The sequence below is a fragment of the Exserohilum turcica genome, assembly GCF_000359705.1.
Source record: "Exserohilum turcica Et28A unplaced genomic scaffold SETTUscaffold_7, whole genome shotgun sequence".
In the NCBI taxonomy this organism is placed as follows: Eukaryota; Fungi; Ascomycota; class Dothideomycetes; order Pleosporales; family Pleosporaceae; genus Exserohilum; species Exserohilum turcicum.
In genome coordinates, this window is record NW_007360288.1 from 1,174,768 (window position 1) to 1,191,836 (window position 17,069).

At 54.0% G+C, this 17,069-nt stretch overlaps 8 protein-coding genes across 8 annotated transcripts; 4 read left to right on the forward strand and 4 right to left on the reverse strand.

Annotated features, from left to right (window-relative positions):
• Window positions 1-1,494: 1,494 nt before the first annotated feature.
• Window positions 1,495-3,555, forward strand: SETTUDRAFT_43984 (uncharacterized protein; the record flags this gene model as incomplete). Its single annotated transcript, XM_008031968.1, has 2 exons — window positions 1,495-2,246; window positions 2,302-3,555. Exons 1-2 carry the CDS (start codon window positions 1,608-1,610, stop codon window positions 3,553-3,555), a joined length of 1,893 nt encoding a protein of 630 aa, XP_008030159.1. The 5' UTR covers window positions 1,495-1,607.
• Window positions 3,556-4,605: 1,050 nt separating this feature from the next.
• SETTUDRAFT_141992 (uncharacterized protein) lies at window positions 4,606-5,978 on the reverse strand. Its single transcript, XM_008032200.1, has 2 exons — window positions 5,769-5,978; window positions 4,606-5,662 (listed from the first exon to the last, which is right to left on the reverse strand). The coding sequence occupies exons 1-2, from the start codon at window positions 5,938-5,940 to the stop codon at window positions 4,860-4,862; spliced, it is 975 nt and encodes a 324-aa protein (XP_008030391.1). The 5' UTR covers window positions 5,941-5,978; the 3' UTR covers window positions 4,606-4,859.
• Window positions 5,979-6,334: 356 nt separating this feature from the next.
• Window positions 6,335-8,389, reverse strand: SETTUDRAFT_181310 (uncharacterized protein). The gene is made up of 2 exons (XM_008032201.1): window positions 7,381-8,389; window positions 6,335-7,331 (listed from the first exon to the last, which is right to left on the reverse strand). Exons 1-2 carry the CDS (start codon window positions 8,358-8,360, stop codon window positions 6,656-6,658), a joined length of 1,656 nt encoding a protein of 551 aa, XP_008030392.1. The 5' UTR covers window positions 8,361-8,389; the 3' UTR covers window positions 6,335-6,655.
• A 212-nt stretch (window positions 8,390-8,601) lies between these two features.
• Window positions 8,602-9,252, forward strand: SETTUDRAFT_43987 (uncharacterized protein; the record flags this gene model as incomplete). The annotated part of the gene is made up of 1 exon (XM_008031969.1): window positions 8,602-9,252. The coding sequence occupies one exon, from the start codon at window positions 8,602-8,604 to the stop codon at window positions 9,250-9,252; it is 651 nt and encodes a 216-aa protein (XP_008030160.1).
• A 174-nt stretch (window positions 9,253-9,426) lies between these two features.
• On the reverse strand, window positions 9,427-10,293 carry SETTUDRAFT_122223 (uncharacterized protein; the record flags this gene model as incomplete). The annotated part of the gene is made up of 2 exons (XM_008032202.1): window positions 9,427-9,908; window positions 9,955-10,293. The coding sequence occupies 2 exons, from the start codon at window positions 10,291-10,293 to the stop codon at window positions 9,435-9,437; spliced, it is 813 nt and encodes a 270-aa protein (XP_008030393.1). The 3' UTR covers window positions 9,427-9,434.
• A 473-nt stretch (window positions 10,294-10,766) lies between these two features.
• On the forward strand, window positions 10,767-12,636 carry SETTUDRAFT_165565 (uncharacterized protein). Its single transcript, XM_008032203.1, has 4 exons — window positions 10,767-11,067; window positions 11,129-11,200; window positions 11,249-11,734; window positions 11,935-12,636. Exons 1-4 carry the CDS (start codon window positions 10,993-10,995, stop codon window positions 12,481-12,483), a joined length of 1,182 nt encoding a protein of 393 aa, XP_008030394.1. The 5' UTR covers window positions 10,767-10,992; the 3' UTR covers window positions 12,484-12,636.
• A 121-nt stretch (window positions 12,637-12,757) lies between these two features.
• On the reverse strand, window positions 12,758-15,914 carry SETTUDRAFT_173807 (uncharacterized protein; the record flags this gene model as incomplete). The annotated part of the gene is made up of 4 exons (XM_008032204.1): window positions 15,671-15,914; window positions 15,269-15,620; window positions 14,973-15,219; window positions 12,758-14,925 (listed from the first exon to the last, which is right to left on the reverse strand). The coding sequence occupies exons 1-4, from the start codon at window positions 15,811-15,813 to the stop codon at window positions 12,758-12,760; spliced, it is 2,910 nt and encodes a 969-aa protein (XP_008030395.1). The 5' UTR covers window positions 15,814-15,914.
• A 39-nt stretch (window positions 15,915-15,953) lies between these two features.
• Window positions 15,954-16,477, forward strand: SETTUDRAFT_34820 (uncharacterized protein; the record flags this gene model as incomplete). Its single annotated transcript, XM_008031926.1, has 2 exons — window positions 15,954-16,045; window positions 16,072-16,477. The coding sequence occupies 2 exons, from the start codon at window positions 15,954-15,956 to the stop codon at window positions 16,475-16,477; spliced, it is 498 nt and encodes a 165-aa protein (XP_008030117.1).
• Window positions 16,478-17,069: the final 592 nt, after the last annotated feature.

The window sequence follows — 17,069 nt, forward strand, 5'->3', positions numbered from 1 at the left end:
TGATTCTTGCGGTGAGCGCTAGTACGAGGGCATCGGGATCATGTTCGGGCCGAGATGCGTATGTGAGCTGTATGTATACGGATCGATATGTTTCTAAGCAAAGAATATCGCCACGGAAAGCGTAGACGGTAGACACGGTTGTGGTTTCGGATGGTGGATAGGGTGGTTAGTACACTTGCCAAGGACTTATCTCGGTAAGCCGAGGAGGCTACTTGGACGTAATTGGGGGATTCATTTTTTGTACGGAGGTGACTGTTAAAAGTTCTTGCTAGCGCCACGCTAAGCCGCTAGCCTATTAGCCTAACTATTCTTAGCGCCTATACTAATTTTTTAAAGCTAGCGATAGCTTATATACTTATTTTTTTAAGTATTTTTAATCTACTATAGTTGTAATGGGCGGGCCCAACGGGCCGAGCGTACGACTACTTACGCCATCCATAGCCAAAAAGGCAGTAACAAGACTTCAAGCTTCTTGAAGTCCAGGTAGTCGTATAGATATACTCGATCACACACACACTTTAGGCGTAGCCTCTTACACTATGCTTAAAGAACTATATACTAAAATACCAAAGTAGAGTAGCTCTTATAGCTAAGTAATCTACTTAATCTTAATGCTATTCAAGTAGCTTAACTATAGCTTAAAAGAAAAATAATATAAAAAGGCGTACTAAAAAGTTAAATAAAAGAAATAAAAGTATAGTAATAGTACTAAGATAAGCTACTTTAATACCAAGTTTAAGCTTAGATAAAGCGTATTTTATTTTATATTTAAAAAAAATTATTAAACTTAAAGGTGGTAATAAGTATAAAGAAAGGTAGCGGGACTAATCTACACAGCTTTAGCTCTATTTTCGGCGGTAATTAATGCACCCCTGTTAGCAAGAACTTTTGACAGTCACCTCCGTATCGGAAGTACTAGCAGCCACCGCCCAGGCAGCCCACAGCAGCCTTGTGCGCGCGTACGACAGATGCTCTCCCAGGCGACAGATAAGCGGCTCAAGGGAAGTAGAGACGGTAATTGGAGTGGAGTGGCTACCAAGCAAGCTGGCAGCCCAGGATCACTCCTAGGATGGTGCGCCCGAGGTTGGTGCGAGGCGACTAGGCCAGGCTGGGATGCCCTAGACACCAATGCGGCAAGCCCGAAGTCCGCCCTGTCACTCAATTGCCGCGCTGCTGTTCCGCCTGCGCCTGTGGAGCTCCCCGCAGCATGACGGCACGCTTGCTCGGCCAACGCTGCACCCTTGGCTCTCTTTCGACATCGTGGGGGTTTCTTGTACCCGACATTGTTGCCGGCCTGCTTGTCACTCCCGATATGCTCTGCCATGATGCCGTCAGCCGCCTGACATCTCACACTAGTCCGAGACGGTGACCTGATCGCGTCGGTGTATTCTTTCTTAAATAGCTGCCCTGGCTGGCTACCGGTTATTCTGTAGTCGGTTAATACACGCTTCTGCTCCTCTTCTCTTGTTATATATCTGCACGGCCGTCCCTCCAGTCTCTGCCCCGGTGTAGATTAACTCGCAGCTGTTCCTCTCGATTATATTGTGTGGGGCCCATACCGCTGTGCTTCCCTCTTGGACACTCTGAACACAGACACCGACGAAGCCATGGCCGTGGAAAACTACGACATTGTTATTATTGGCGCGGGCCCCGTCGGCCTTTGCCTCTCAACATGCTTGTCAAGATGGGGCTACAAGATCAAGCACATCGACAACCGAGCAGAGCCTACCCCTACTGGTCGAGCAGACGGTATCCAACCGCGTTCCCTGGATCTTCTGAGAAACATGGGCCTCAAGCGAAAGATTATGGAGTACGAGCCGGCCAAGGTGTACGAGGTTGCTTTCTGGGATCCAGCCCAGAAGGGTATCGTCAGGACCGGCACATGGGCTAGTTGCCCCAAGTTCATCGATGCCCGGTATCCCTTTACCACTCTGCTCCACCAGGGATTGATCGAGCGAACCTTTATCCAAGATATCGAGAAGAACGGTACCAAGATCCAGAGGCCGTGGACGATCAAGGGATTCAAGAACGATGGCAAGGACAAGACGTATCCCGTTGAGGTTCAACTGGCCCATGTAGATGGAACGGTTGAGGAGACTGTTCGCGCAAAGTACCTCTTCAGCGGAGAGGGTGCAAGGAGTTTTGTCCGAGAACAGCTGGGTATCAACATGATCTACAAGGACCCTATTGCACACGTCTGGGGAGTCATGGACGGCGTCGTCAGGACAAACTTCCCTGACATCAAGGTAAGCAGTTTCAGATCTTGCTTGTACCATTTGCTCTATGCTAACGAATTTCCAGATGAAATGCACCATCCACTCGGATGCCGGCTCCATCATGATTATCCCTCGTGAGGACAACATGGTACGCTTGTACATCCAAGTTGCCTCTTCGACCGACAAGGACTGGGACCCCCGCAAGTCTGCTACTGCAGAGGAGGTTCAAGCCCGCGCCAAGGAGATTTTCAAGCCATACACAATCTCATGGGACCGTGTCGAATGGTACTCTGTCTACCCCATTGGCCAGGGTATTGCTGAGCGCTACACCCTCGACGAGCGCGTATTCATGGGCGGTGATGCCTGCCACACTCACAGCCCCAAGGCGGGTCAGGGCATGAACACTGCTTTCCTGGACGCCGTGAACCTTGCCTGGAAGATTCACCATGTCGAGAGCGGATGGGCACCACGATCGATGCTTTCCACATACGAGTCGGAACGCAAGCTGATCGCAGAAACCCTTCTCGACTTCGACGCAAAGTACGCCAAGCTCTTCTCCACCCGTCTACCCTCAGCAGGCGAAGTCGCCGGTGCCTCGGCCAAGGAAACACCAGAGGACAACGAGTTCATCAAGACCTTCAAGGCCAGCTGCGAGTTTACCAGCGGATACGGCGTCGCCTACAAGCCCAACGCAATCAACTGGGGACCCGAACACGCTGCACAACACCCACTTATCCTGTCATACCCAGAAGGCACCACTCAACGGACAGGCAGGATCTTGACGCCGTCCACCGTCACACGAGTTGTCGACGCCAACGTCGTGCACCTCGAACAAGAGATTCCGCTGAACGGCTCGTACCGCGTTTTCATCTTCGGCGGCAGTCTCGACAAGAGCGCTCGGGCGCTCAAGGACCTCGCCACAAACATGTCGTCTCCCAACTCCTTTTTCAGCACATTCCTGCACAAAGACCTCAAGGACAAGGACCGCTACCACGAGCACCACAACCCACACACCGACTTCTTGTCTCTTGCGCTCATCTTCTCCGCGCCACGGTCAAGCATCCACATTGACGAGCAATTACCCCAGCCGTTTGCCCGCTACGCCGACCACGTCTACGCCGATGACGTCTGTGACCAGAGGGTTCCTGATGCCAAGGCTGCTGCCCACGCCAAGATGGGCCTTGATCAGGAGAAGGGTGGTGTAGTCGTTGTACGACCCGACGGCTACGTCGGTGTCGTCGTCAAGCTTGAGGAGGGCTCTGGCACCTGCGAGGCTCTCGACAGCTGGTTTGGATCCGTCACGGGAAAGAAGCTCGGTGGCGAGCGACCCAGCTTGTAGATACGCACGAAACTGTACATGTCCTTATTGTTTCCTTGGGGTTTCCAAGTCACGTTTCATAGCATAGCGGCTTTTCTTCTTTCTTCCGTCTTTTAGTAGTTTCTTTTTGTTCCACTGAAGCGGGTTGAGCGCACACGTACAAGTAGAGCACTTTTTCTTTCGCGAACACACGATTTCTCAAAATCATGGCTCTGTTTTATTTTATTTTTCACAATGAATCGGTGCTCTTTTGCTTGATGACGTGGCACATTGATATGGTGCAAAATATACAGTCATGTGCCATTTGCCCTGAGATATATGTCAGGGAAGCCTTACCAAGGTACGTAACGTAGCAAATATCCTTTGAAGTAAATGGTACTAAAACCATGAATCAGCATAGTCTGGCATACATATGCGCTTGTCAGACTAGCTATTCAAGCTACTTACATGTGACATACAGTATCGATTCTCCATTAAAAGCCAATAGCTTCAAGTCTCAGCATACCCAGTACTTAGTCAGTTTATACCGAGAAGACTCCAGATATGGCAAGAGCCGCTCTCCCTCGTTAGTGCTGAGCGGCGCAATATCGCGAATAATGCATGTGTGCCTCCGTCTAAAAAGCTCGGTGAAGCTTATATCCTTGTTTTGCCAGTACATGTCTGACTAGCCTTTTTCCCGTACTTAGTGAGCCGAGGAAATATGCACCAGGCCGGTTGCCGTGGAGCAAGAATACACCACCGAGGTTTCCAAGGCTTTCAGATGCAATCAACTAAGAATTAGTAAGGGGGATGGGGACTTGCGTGTTTTGTCACATTTTAGTTCTGTAAGATACCAGAAACTAGTGCTGGTCAACTTTAGTGCTTTGCTTTGGAAATTTCACTATACGTGCAAATAATAACGATGTCGTTTGCTTTGCTCCAACAGCGTGTTTCCCTACTTAGCTAGGCTCGGGATATCATCGACCACTGAGAGTGCCGCACGAGCTGTGTGTGTGTGTGTGTAAACTAGACCAGTCGAAGTATGAAAAAGCCCAAATCAGCCAAGGTAAAAGGAAGATCAAGATGCCCAACAAAGACAGTATTATTGCTTGTGCCTGATAAGTCTACAAAAAAACATAAAGGCCGGGTTGCATGCGAGAATCATCGTCGTCCCAGCGTGCATCAGAATGACGTAACTAGATAAATCAAGTGTTCGATTCTAGAGTCCCAAATTCTATGTATGCAACATGGCACATGCACCCTGCCACTACCTACCACCGTGTAAATTCCCCCCTCCAAACGCCACATCATGGTCTCCATCTAATCATCTCGTTTCCATCATCATTCTAGTTGACCACTCTCTTCATCTGCGCCGCCTGCCTTGGCTCGATAAATAGTGCTTCGGCCTGGGTGAGCACGATTCCATCCTTCTTGCCTTCTTGCCAGTCTTCGGGTTTGGGAAGTGTCTCCAGCCGGCCTTTGACCCATGCCTTTCTACCTTCGGCTTTTGTTGTCTCGGCATGGAGGACGACAATCTGGCCTGCCATGCAGGGCGCCTTGTAGTCGATCTTCAGGCTAGCTGTCACAGCCACTTTGTTCGGCAGCACGGGGAAACAGCAGCGTGCGAGGCCCTCGTCAAGGAGCGTCGCTAGCAGCCCTCCATGCACGATACCCGGGTGTCCACAGAGCGCGCTGCCCAGGTACTGCAGCGAAACATAGTGCGAACCGTCGCTTGTTGTGAATTGCAGCGGCGGCACTGCAATCTTGTCCTCACCCAGGAGTGTTCCACCGGTGAGATTCTGCGGGCGGAGCTGCTCTGGGATTTTGAGATGCGGGCGCGAGGCAAGGTACTTGGGGTCTTCGAGTAGGCTTTTGGTGAGCGGGTGTTCGAATATGCTCTTCTCAATCTCTGCTAGTTCTTCGCTTGAAGGCTGGTAGAGTTCAAGCGTCTCGGCGTCGGTCGGTGGGTTGGCGAGTTCTTGGAGGGATTGCATTGCGGGGGCGCCGGCCATGATGAAGCCGGTTGCAAAGGTGACGAGCGTAAGAGCGAGGGCAATGGGTAAACGAATGTAAATGGGGCGCTTGGCAGAAGAATTTGTATTTGGAGGTGGCGGCGGCGACTGAGAAGTATGCGTTTCTTGCGATAAGGCTGCTAACTAGATGTTTAGCCAAGTATTCGCTCCTTGCATGTGAAGACGATAAGGGAACGCATTGGTATTTCTTGTCCTTGCGGAATACATGTAAAGGGGACTCACCAGTGCCACTCTGCAGTCTGATCTGTCTGTTGATGTCTCTCCATGTCGCCAGGGGCACGATTCCATCTTTTATACCAGGCCGGCCGACTGCGCGCCGCACCAATGGCGCCCTACTGCAAATGCCCCGACACTGACCCACATGCCTAAATACGGTAGACCTTGCCGAAATCATGTTTATGATCTGCCCAGAAGCAGAGAATTCTGGTCTAGTCGTTTGCGTTGCACTCTGAGTCGGTGAAAGCCTAGTCACAACGGAGTGTCCGCGTGCCGCTCGGACCTTTAACATCATGTACCTCGGCTCGCAAATAGCCGGTGTTTGATGCTGCTTTACTGAGCAAACCCTATCCTTAGTAGGCAAAGGCAAAGGAAGGGGGACCAATACTCATGTTCGTGCGTGATTTGACCGATCCAATCGTGTACAATCCCTTCTTCGTTGGAAAGCCCCTATCTTTGAGCGTGCTGTCCATACCAGCCAAGTGAGCCTCATACCTCATACACATCACGAAAAGCAATGCCGAGAGCCAAACACTTCCGAAAAATTGACATTTGGTTTACTTTTTCCATAGCCCTGCCCCTGAATGCTTTGCGCGGCCCATACCCTCTTTGTAACCATCCGTTCAATCATCATACTAATACATACAGAGTAGAGAAGTGTGTCATGTCGAACGCCATGCTCATCTGCAACGCTCGTCTATCCACTTCCATGACCCAGAGAACAAACCAAATTCCCCGTCAACACAGGGTTAATAGTAAAACAGGACAGCTAAATCTTTTGGACGCCAAAGATGCTGAGAGAACAGGAGCGCTAGCGTGAAGATGCGAACAGAGATTGTAATCGTACAGTGGTCGGCGTATATGAAACGGGAGAGATTGGTGCAATGAGTCGCTCAGTAATAATCCCTCGCGCTCTTTTGCAACTCGATCAATCTCCATCCTCTTGTCTCGGGGTTGTTGACGTCCTCTGGTATTCTAGTGACACCAATGGCATAGGTGACCTGTTGGACCTTGTCGTCCATACCCGATGCCAACTCTCCGCTCTTTGCATTGCGGTAAACATGGACCTCTTGGGTTCTGCAAGTGAGGATGAAGACAGGTATCTCCCCTGGCTCTAGAAGTTTGGCGTTGAGCACATCGACACCACGGATATCCACGATCTTGCCGTCAGACTTGAGACCAGCGGCCTGATACTGTTGCATCAGCGCAGCATAGACCGAGTACTGAGCCGCCGACAACCACTCCTTCAGGACAGCGACGTCGCCTTTGACGTATGCGTCCAGAACCTCGGGCAAGATGTATTCACGCATCTCGGTCAGGAATTCCTCCATCTGGAAATTGGGATCCATTTCTCGGAACCTCTTGATGACCATGGCGGTTTCATTTTCGGCAAAGAATCCAGTAATGCGGTCCGAGATGCTGCGAGCCGTCTCAATGATGGCATTGTCAGACTCCCTATAGACGGCCTTCATGTTGAAGAAACCTTGTGCGAGCTTGGAGTTGTCTTTCCACTCCCTCCAGACCTCCTTGTACTTTGCATCCTTGTGCAATGTGACGTTCGTACCAGCACTGCGTGATGTTAGTCAAACATCACCGCGTTTCTTAGAAATATTCTTACTTTGGGTCTTCTTCCATTGGTCCAGCTTTCTTGCCTCCAGTTCGCTTGAGCTCATTGAGCTCACGTAACTCTCGCCTCTTTCGACGCTCCTCCTTTTCAACCCAACCGCCATACCGCGAGGAGCTTCCATCATCAATGGTCTCTTTGACAGCCTGGAAAGCCTTGGTTTGCCGCACTGGCCGTGTCGCATACTCGATGCCGCTTCCAGTGACCCTAGCAGCAGCGCGGACGCCCTTTACAGGCATGGTATCCCATGTCCAGGCTGCACCCTGACCCACAGCCGATGCAGTTGCTTTTAGTGCCTCGGTTGTTTTTGTCTTTGCAGCCTCAGAAAGCTGCCCGGCTTTTTGGACATTGGGGTTCTGTTGGAAGTCGTGCAGCGCACCACCCAATTGCTTTGTGCCCTCATTCCAGTCTTTGGAGGCCTGGAATTCCTGCTTCAGCGTCTCAGTGAAGACTTGCCACGGAGTCTTGTCACCGTGGGGTGGAGGTGGGGGTGTATCTTGTTTCTCTTTTTTCTGACCCTCCTCACCTTCTTTTTGTTCGCCAGTCTCTTCCTCGCCCTCTTTTTTTTCCTTTGCCTCCTCGCCCTCCTTCTTGGCTTGGTCGCCTGCAGCCTCTTCCGCAGTGCTGCCTTCAGAGGTTGTGGACTTCTTGGGTTCGGGTTCTTCGTGGTTTACGGTTTTTTGCTTTTGCGCTTGCTCGTACAAAGCGGGGCGAGAAGAAAAGTGGCGGGCGTATGCGGAAGATGTGCGGAAGAGGACATCTTGAGGCAGGAAATCGCTGCGAAGGAAAGTCTGTGGGGAAGATAAAGAGGTCGATGGCAGCGAATTGCGTGCAGCAGACGCTTGCGGCGTTCGCGGCAACGTTGATATCCGTCTATACGCTGCAGTTCTTCCACAGGCGGCTGCCGGTGTCGCAGCGGCGGACTGAATGCATCGCGCACTGGCGGCAAATGTGCTTGAGGCTGGCGGTCTCATGCTCTGAAGACGAATAGGGTAGGAGTTCTGGTCTTGATTTCAATGGATGCCTAGTCCAGAAAGTGGGCGTTCAAGGCAAGACCGCGGGCAGTGTTGAGTGAAAACGTCAGGCGGGATTGCCATCTTTTTCCGCATCGGCCTTTCGGCAATGCCAAGCATCGCAACTTCCCAACTTTCTTTGACCTTCTAGCTCGCCAACGCAATCCTAACCTGGATCGGGACACCTATCACTGTCGCCAATATGGTCAGCAATACTGTATTGCGGACATTCCGATCCCTCACATCCACCATCTGCACATCATGTCGGCAAACGCAATCGCTGCGACCCTTCACACACAGCACGCGGACGCTCAATGCAGCACCCATCGACCGCAACAAGCCTGTACAGTCAATGGACTCACTCCTATCAAACGTGGACCAGAATTTTCGCCAAGCGGGCCAGGACCAATTTTCGTCTCTCATTCCGAATGCAGACGGCACCGCCTACCGCAACCTAGTCCCGCGAGAGTGGGAGGAAGACGACAGGCACAAATTACACATATACGCACATAAACACAACACACATCTATGCCTTACCAAGCCCAATCGCGATCCCATCATCTCAGTGTCATGTGGAAACATTGGCTTCAGGAAAGCGGGGAGGGGCTCGTATGATGCTGCCTATCAACTGGCGGCTTTCCTGATGAACCGAATCCAGGACAAGGGCCTGATACCCCAGATCAAAAAGCTAGAACTGGTATACAGAGGGTTCGGGCCAGGACGAGAAGCTGTTACAAAGGCGATATTGGGCAGCGAGGGAAAGAAGATACGGCCGCTCATCACCAAGTTGGCGGACTCGACGAGGTTGAAATTTGGTGGTACGAGGAGCAAGAAGCCAAGGAGATTGGGTTAGAGGCCTGGGGCTGTTTGGACGGAGAGTAGTGGGAGAATCATGCGGAATGTACAATATGAGGACTGTGCAGTCATAGCGGGGCACTACCATGCGTCCGTCAATAACGACGTTGAGTGCCGAAGTGCGAACATCACCAAACAGCAGTGTATTTGCAGTCCAGGCGAATCAGACCAGCTTGAGAGTCATGTCAAATTTCGCGGCAGTGGCGCCCTTTCAGCGGGTGGCATAGTCCTACCACCAGAATCCGTTTCCGGGATGTTAACAAGCCTGGGCGCAAGATTTCGGGCTTCATGCCTAATAGGCCCTCTTGCGCCTCCCTGACCACCACGACTACTTCCAGCAGAATAGCTCGTGTTCTCCCAGCCCCGTGATTCTTTAGCTTTCCGAGCGCGCTCTAGTTCTCGGTCGTGTCGCAGCATAGACGACCCTTCGTCTTCGAACTCTTCGTCAAGCAACTCTCCATCCGCAGTATCATAATCCGGTGGTGCGATCCATTCCCGTGGTACAACGCATGGGAGAGCGACGCCGATGCTAGCTGCGCGGTTCAGATAGCCTGGGGCTGAGCGCCCAGTGAGCTTTTCGCAGAGGTATGATGTGAAGTGATTACAGTTCTTGGTAAGGAGATTGTACGATGTCCCTTGGAATTCCTGCGAGGCCTATAACACATCAGCTGGTCCTTTGCGCATGCGCAGCGTCGCGAACCTCTTGTATAATGGCCTCTAGTTCTTCAGCAGGGCGGAATGAGAAACCGTGTAGAATCGCTTGCTTGAAGGTACCGCCTGGAGGCTCCTGCCCGGGCTTGGTCCAGTACACCCCGGTGAGGTCTCGCCGGTCGTGTCCTCCGTATGCGTATTCCCTATCGCCGATTACCACGCCGGTGTGCAGGAGAGAGCTGCCGATTGCCCAGAGGATAGTCGCAACTTTTCCAGGCGGCAGCAGATCGTAGACGTGGATCGTGACCTCAGTTCTTTGCAGCGACAGCGTATTCCGATGTAGGCTGGAGCTTTGGCGTGCGGGTTTTGGACGGGCAGCCGACGACATTCTGCGTGGCGGTATATGGGGGACTATTCGAATATGGTATCTCGTGTCGCAGGTATGTGTATGCTGGGACCAAAGATGAAATGGTGGGGTATCATAGACAGCGGCAAAGGAACGATTTGGTGGCGAGGAAGATGGCCAGCGGCGGCGGCAGGGCGGGGCGAGCGAGAGCAGAGGACGGGGGACCTGCCCTTGGAGCAATATGCGGAGGGTGAGGTGTGGGGGGCGGAGATGAAGGATAGAGACGGGAGGCCCATGGCAGGCGACGTACAACAACACCGCTGTTTGGCGATCCGTCATGCAGCCACAGCAGCTGCTGCGCGGCTCGCATGCGCCCAGCCCCCGGGACGGCCTTTCCGCCTTGGGCCTAGCGCAGCAGACACGCCAAGCGAGCCCAGGTGGCCCCAGCGCCCAAAACTTAAGCTGCAAAATTCGATTGGACTTGGGCCGCCCGCCGTCAACCCAACCCAGCAACAGGCAGGAGAGCGGCTGCAAGTCACTCTCCCACCCCTCTATTTCATCACGCCCCCCACCACGCCTCTCACCTTTTCCTTCTCTTCTTTGATACCCGCTTTTTCCCGCCCGACAGCAAGTACTGTCTGCCACGGTTCGGCGCATTTACGCTCCTCTGCCTCTGCCGCCAAATTTTTCATCGCCTTCGCAGCCACCCGCACCTACGCGTCCGCGCCCAAGAAGAAAAAAATGCCTCCCAAGAAGCAAGTCGAGGAGAAGAAGATCCCGCTCGGCAGGCCAGGCAACAACTTGAAGAGCGGTATCGTGAGTGAGAGCCCTTTGCAGCTTTGCCTTGTCGCGTTCTCACATTAACAGTAAATGCCAGGTCGGCCTAGCAAACGTCGGCAAGTCGACTCTCTTCCAAGCCATCACCAAGTGCTCGCTCGGTAACCCCGCCGTAAGTTGCCCGCACCCCGCCACCGCAAGCCTGCGCTGACCTGCCCAGAACTTTCCCTATGCCACCATCGACCCCGAAGAGTCTCGCGTCCTCGTTCCCGATGAGCGCTTTGACTGGCTGGTAGAGCACTACAAGCCCAAGTCGGTTGTGCCCGCCCATTTGACCATCTACGACATTGCTGGTCTGACGCGCGGTGCCTCCACTGGTGCCGGTCTCGGTAACGCCTTTTTGTCGCACATCCGTGCTGTCGATGCCATTTTCCAAGTCGTCCGATGCTTCGACGATGCCGAGATCATCCACGTCGAGGGCGATGTTGATCCCATCCGTGACTTGGACATCATTGCTGAGGAGCTGCGCCTGAAGGACATTGAGTTTGTCGAGAAGGCACTTGCAGCGCTTGTCAAGGAGACACGAAGAGGAGGCCAGAGCTTGGAGATGAAGAAGCTCAAGGAAGAGCAGGCCACCGTCGAGAAGGTCCTTCAGATGCTCCAGGACGGCAAGGACGTCCGCAAGGGCAACTGGTCACCCAAGGAGGTATGCACCCATTTTTCTCTCTCTCCCGTACCCCGCCCCATTGCAAGATGACAAAGAGCGATTGCTCTATAATCCCAGCTCTCTGATGGCCCATTAACGCTGGGCCGTTCTGAAGTGACGTCCTACTCTGATTCGCAACCTGCCTTCTCAACTATGCATTACTCAAATTTGTTCGCTACTCTTTGCTTACAATTGGTTAGGTCGAGCACATCAACCCTCTTTTCCTTCTCTCGGCCAAGCCCGTTGTGTTCCTTGTCAACCTAAGCGAGAAGGACTACATCCGCCAGAAGAACAAGCATCTTCCCAAGATTGCCGAGTGGGTCAAGAACAACGCCCCTGGCGACCCAATCATCCCCATCTCTGTCCAGCTCGAGGAGCGCATTGCTGTCATGTCTGACGAAGAGGCTGCTGAAGAGCTAAAGAACCTCAACACCAAGTCGGCGCTCCCCAAGGCCATCCAGACGATGCGCAAGGCTCTCCAGCTTGGCAGCTTCTTCACAACTGGTACCGACGAAGTCCGACAATGGACGATCAGGACAGGCACCAAGGCGCCACAAGCTGCCGGTGTCATCCACGGTGACTTTGAGAAGACGTTTATCCAGGCGATTGTGTACAATTACAACACATTGAGGGAAGAGGGTGACGAAGCCACTGTCAAGGCAAAGGGCAAGATCATGACCAAGGGCAAGGACTATGTTGTCGAGGACGGCGACATCCTGCTCATCAAGGCGGGTGCGGCCAAGGCGTAGACGGGTTGTTACTTTGATGCTTGAGGGGCTGTGTCGAGCCCGTTGTCGGCTCCCGGTCATGTGTGTATGAGTCTATGATTTCGATGCGCATCTCGCGACGAGGTAAATGAAAAGCAGCTAGTCTGTGTGTGAATGAATGTATGAGAAGAAAAGGCCATTCTGAGACGACGAGTGCATTGCAAGTGTTGTGAAGTGGTACATATGATACACAGACGGACCTTTTACATACTACGGAGATGTGACGACGGATGGACAGTGCCGCTCCAAGGCTTGGTTATTTGGCCGTGGGCTTTGTTTCAGCGAGCATCCAACTGTTTCCACAGACACAGTGCTTGCTCACGCCCACCAGCCACTGGTAGTGGTGTATGGTGTAGCCCAGCAGGCCCGGGACGACATCCTCCATACACGCGCCACACCGCACACACTGCCTAAGCATGTTCTTCCTCTTCCGCTCTCCGTTGGCGTCTGGATGCGCACCGCCGGTACTCTGAATGCTATCGCTGCGGTTGCGACTGCCCATGTGCTGGCCGGGCCCCGTGCTGACTGGGTGGACCCAGGTGCCCACGCCGCGAATAATCATCTTCTGACACACATCGACGACGTGGCTATCGTGCCAGATCTGCGCGCGCCTCGAGGCATGGAAGCCCAGCCACGTCGTGTCGAAGAACATGAGCTTGCCCATGTCGAGTTTGTCGGCCAGACAGCCGTTTTGCTGGTTGCTGTTCCACAGGGTGTCGGTGACGAGGCGCTTTGCGACTGGAAAGAGGATGTCGGGGACTCTCCCGAGGAGGATCTCGCGCTCGACGAGGTTGCGCTGGGCGTCGTTGAGGTTGCGCTGCTTGTAGATGCCGCGGACGTGGTTGAGGGTTTCGCTGATGAGGACTTCGAACCAGCGCCACTCAAAGGGGAGTTCGGTGACGGCCGAGAGCAGAGGCGTGTAGAGTTTCTTGGACTCGGGCGACTGGATGGGCGCATTGGGGTTGTTGGCGTGGGCTTCGGCGCTGCGCTTGACCCATTGGATGGGCTGCGCCCAGAGCTTCATCATGGCGCGGGGGAAGGCCGAAAGCAGGATGAGCACGGCAGGCTTGTTCATCTCCCTGATCTTGTTCTCGAGCACTTCGCGCGTCAGCTCGGCGGCTGGTATGTCGGATAGGGCGCGGCCGAGGGAGAAGAGCTCGTCGAGCGTGTAGGCCATGAAATGCATCGTCCATCGAATGGTGCCAATCATCTGTGGCACAGCCTCGGGCCTAAGGTTCGTCTTTCCCACGTCGCCGTGCATGCGGACAATGGTGGTGAGGATCTGCGTGACATATTTGATGTTGAGTATCTGCCACGCTATTTTGCTGCTCAGGGTGCGGTCGATGTTGCCGTGCAGTCCAAGGAGATGCATTGCCGAGAGGCTCTTCACAAAGAACGGCGACCGTCCTAGTAAGATGAAATGATTTGTAGATGAGTCGTCGATTCCGCAGTCGATGTTCACCTGCAGTCCTTCAAATAGCAGGTTGATGAAGTCATGCTTTCGCTTGTCGCTCATTGACCCGACGATTGCGAAGATGTCGTCGCTGGAGAAGTATTGGTTGGCAGCCGAGGATGACTGAAGAATGAGTGCTGCAAGTGCAGCAGAATGGCGCGGGTCTTCGTCATCTGTAGATAGTGTGCCGTGCGAATATTCCATCGAGCGGAGCTTCACTGTGCCGTCTAATTGCAGACCCACAGCCATGCAGTGGTTGGGAGAGAATGCAACATGGAGTGAGGGTTCAGCATGCTGGAAGATGAAGCCAGCCTGCAGCAGCGAAGTTACATGTTCTGTGTTATCATCTGGCATGATAATCTCCATTGTAGATCGTTTCCTGAACTCAATGGAGCCATCGCTATAGCAAAAGGCTAGCAGCATGTTATACCAGATGGGATAAAACTCCAAGACGACTGCGTGAAGCGAGAAATCTGGCTGTCGCTTGAGCAGATATGTGGTCTGGGCAGGTATTGAACCAACGCTCTTTTTCTTGGAAGTGACGTGGTCGAGGCCCGGGTGCAGCTGGTTCTGCTGTTCTTGATGGACCTCCCACTTGACAATGGTACTATAGCGTGTTTCTTGTGGGTTCATGTCATATGAAATGGGGTTTGGTGGCTTGCTAAATATGGCCTGGATTGTAGGCACAGAGCCGTCGTCTTGTTGAGGTGTGACAGGAAGGAAATTCAAATGCGTCAGTTGAGCGGCAGCAGCAGGCCCTTTTGATGATGTACCATTACTTAGGTCGTCATTGATCATGTCAACAGGATTGCAAGCATCTTCTAGAGCGAGGAGTGAGACGTGAATGGTTGGCTTCTCAAAGGGACCAGCATTTTGGCTTCGTTTATCAGCTGGAACATTCCAAATGGCTTCCACACGGTACAGGTGTAGGCGTCTCTTGACATCGTATGCTGCTAGCAGAAGGTTGTTGTCTGTGCTTGTTAGTAAAGGGGCGCAGCAGTGAAGAAAGGGCATGTACCGTTGTTGGAGGCAAAAGCAGCATGGGTAAAGGCTTCTCTGGTCGCCACCATGGGCCCCAGCTGGGCGGATACTTCTTGCCAGTTGTTGTCGTTTTGCTGGAAGCGGAGTTTGAGTTCACCGTACCTCTTCAGGTAGATGAGTGACGCTTTGCCGTCGACTGGGTGATGGGCGTTGTTGAACAAGTGCTGTCTGATGTTCCACTTCCACTTGTTCCCTTCTCGCGCCGCCGACCAAGCGATCAGATTCTATAAGCGTGTGAACGCATTGCCAATGAAGTGTGAGTGGAAAGACTACCTTTTGTGCATATGGCAGGATTGCCAGCCAATGCATGCCAACGACAGCATCTGCTTCGGACTCGGGATGGGCGATTTCTGCTCTGGTGAAATGCATGCGGTCCAGGGCCATGGCGCAGGAAAAGACCATGACGCGGCCGGCCTCGTCGGTGACGGCGAGATCGTTGCCCAGATGGCTCCATGACAAGTGCGTCAATGGGAACACATCGCGGCCTTGTGGCAGGTCGAGCGGGACGTTCCTGCGGAGATCCCACTTGCCCGTTTCAGGATGACGTGAGAATATGTTGAGGTTGACAGAATAGCCGTCTGGGCTTATGTATGCGACACAGCCATTCTTTGACCACGAAATCTTTCTAGCACGCGTCAGAAAAGTTGGCAGGCAAGACAGGCAGGCTGGACTTGCTGGCAACAGCCGCTCGAGCCCAGCTCGTCGATGCGGGCATCGAGGCCCTTGACGGGAGGCGTTGTATTAATCGACTGTATGTTGACATGCTCCGAGTCGCCAAAAAGGTCATCTACATCCATGTTGTAGCTTGCGCCATCCATGGTGAGGCGGGCTTCGCAGCACGCGGACGGATCAACGGGCGGGACCGAAGAAAAGCGGCGGGGAGAGAGCGTGGAGCAGGCAATCCACGGGCATCACAGTCCGGGCAAAAGGAAACAACGGGGAATGGCATTCAGGCGTGATGGCGGGCGAGGGAGTCGGTGCAGAGGCTCTGGCGGAGGTTGCCCAGGCGGCGCGCGCTGGCTGGCAAGCAGCAAGCATGGGATGGCGGCAGTAAGCGACGCGCTAACGCCTGCTAGCGCGCTTCTAGCTCGTGCTCGTGCGCCGTGGGCGGGAGCTTGGCGCGCAATCGTCATGCTTGGACTTTGGCTATTCACCCATTTGCAGTGCAACGCTGGCCACGGCCGTTGCAGCCGTCGCACCCACCACGCGCAGGCTCAGAGACACACACATCCAGCCACCGCGCACAGGGGCCGACGGGCCTGGGAGACAGCCGTCGAGGGCGCGGGAGATGCACCGCGCGCTTCGCCCAAGCCCCAGAGCGGCGCCATGGCGGTTGCTGCTGTCACGCCGGGCGGAGAGGCAGACGGCTACGCAGAACGCGAGGGCGAGGGCGAGGGCGAGGGCGAGGGCGGAAGGCATGGGACGAAAAAACAGAAGGCTGGCACAAAGCCAAAAGCCCATATGGGATATTGCTTATGCTGAGCACTCGGCTGGCTCGGCCCAAAGGTTGAGCCAAATGCGTGTATGTACATAAGGAATTAGTGTAAACAGGTTGGGTGTTTAGGTGCGCCTGCCGCCTGCCTTTCCCCCCTTGGCGTTCGCACCGGCGGCGCTCCATGGTTGTCACGGTGAACGAGCGCTGGACCCGTCGTTGTCGCATGCTCCGCCAAACCTCTTCACCTCGCCCGCCCGCCCTTCACCTCTCCCACCACCACCACCACCATCACCACCGCCATCACCACCGCCATCAGCGCCATCACCAGCACCATCACCACAACCGCCTCCCCACGCGTTTGTCCCGCCCACGCGCCTGCCCTGCCCTCGGTCCCTCGCGCCTGCCGCTCTCGTCGCAATGCCCTAGCGCACCTGCCCCCATTCGCACGCTTTTCGTCGACGGGGCGTCCCCCGATAGCCCGCGCTGCCAGTGCCAGTGCCAGTGCCAGCAACCACCAGCCCACACGCAGCCCTGCCCATTCGGCGCCTGCACGCAAGCATCGCCAAAATAATCCCGCCCGCCCGCTCTGCATCCCTATGAGCGCCCCCAGCGCGACTCTGCACGCTGCAACACACGTTG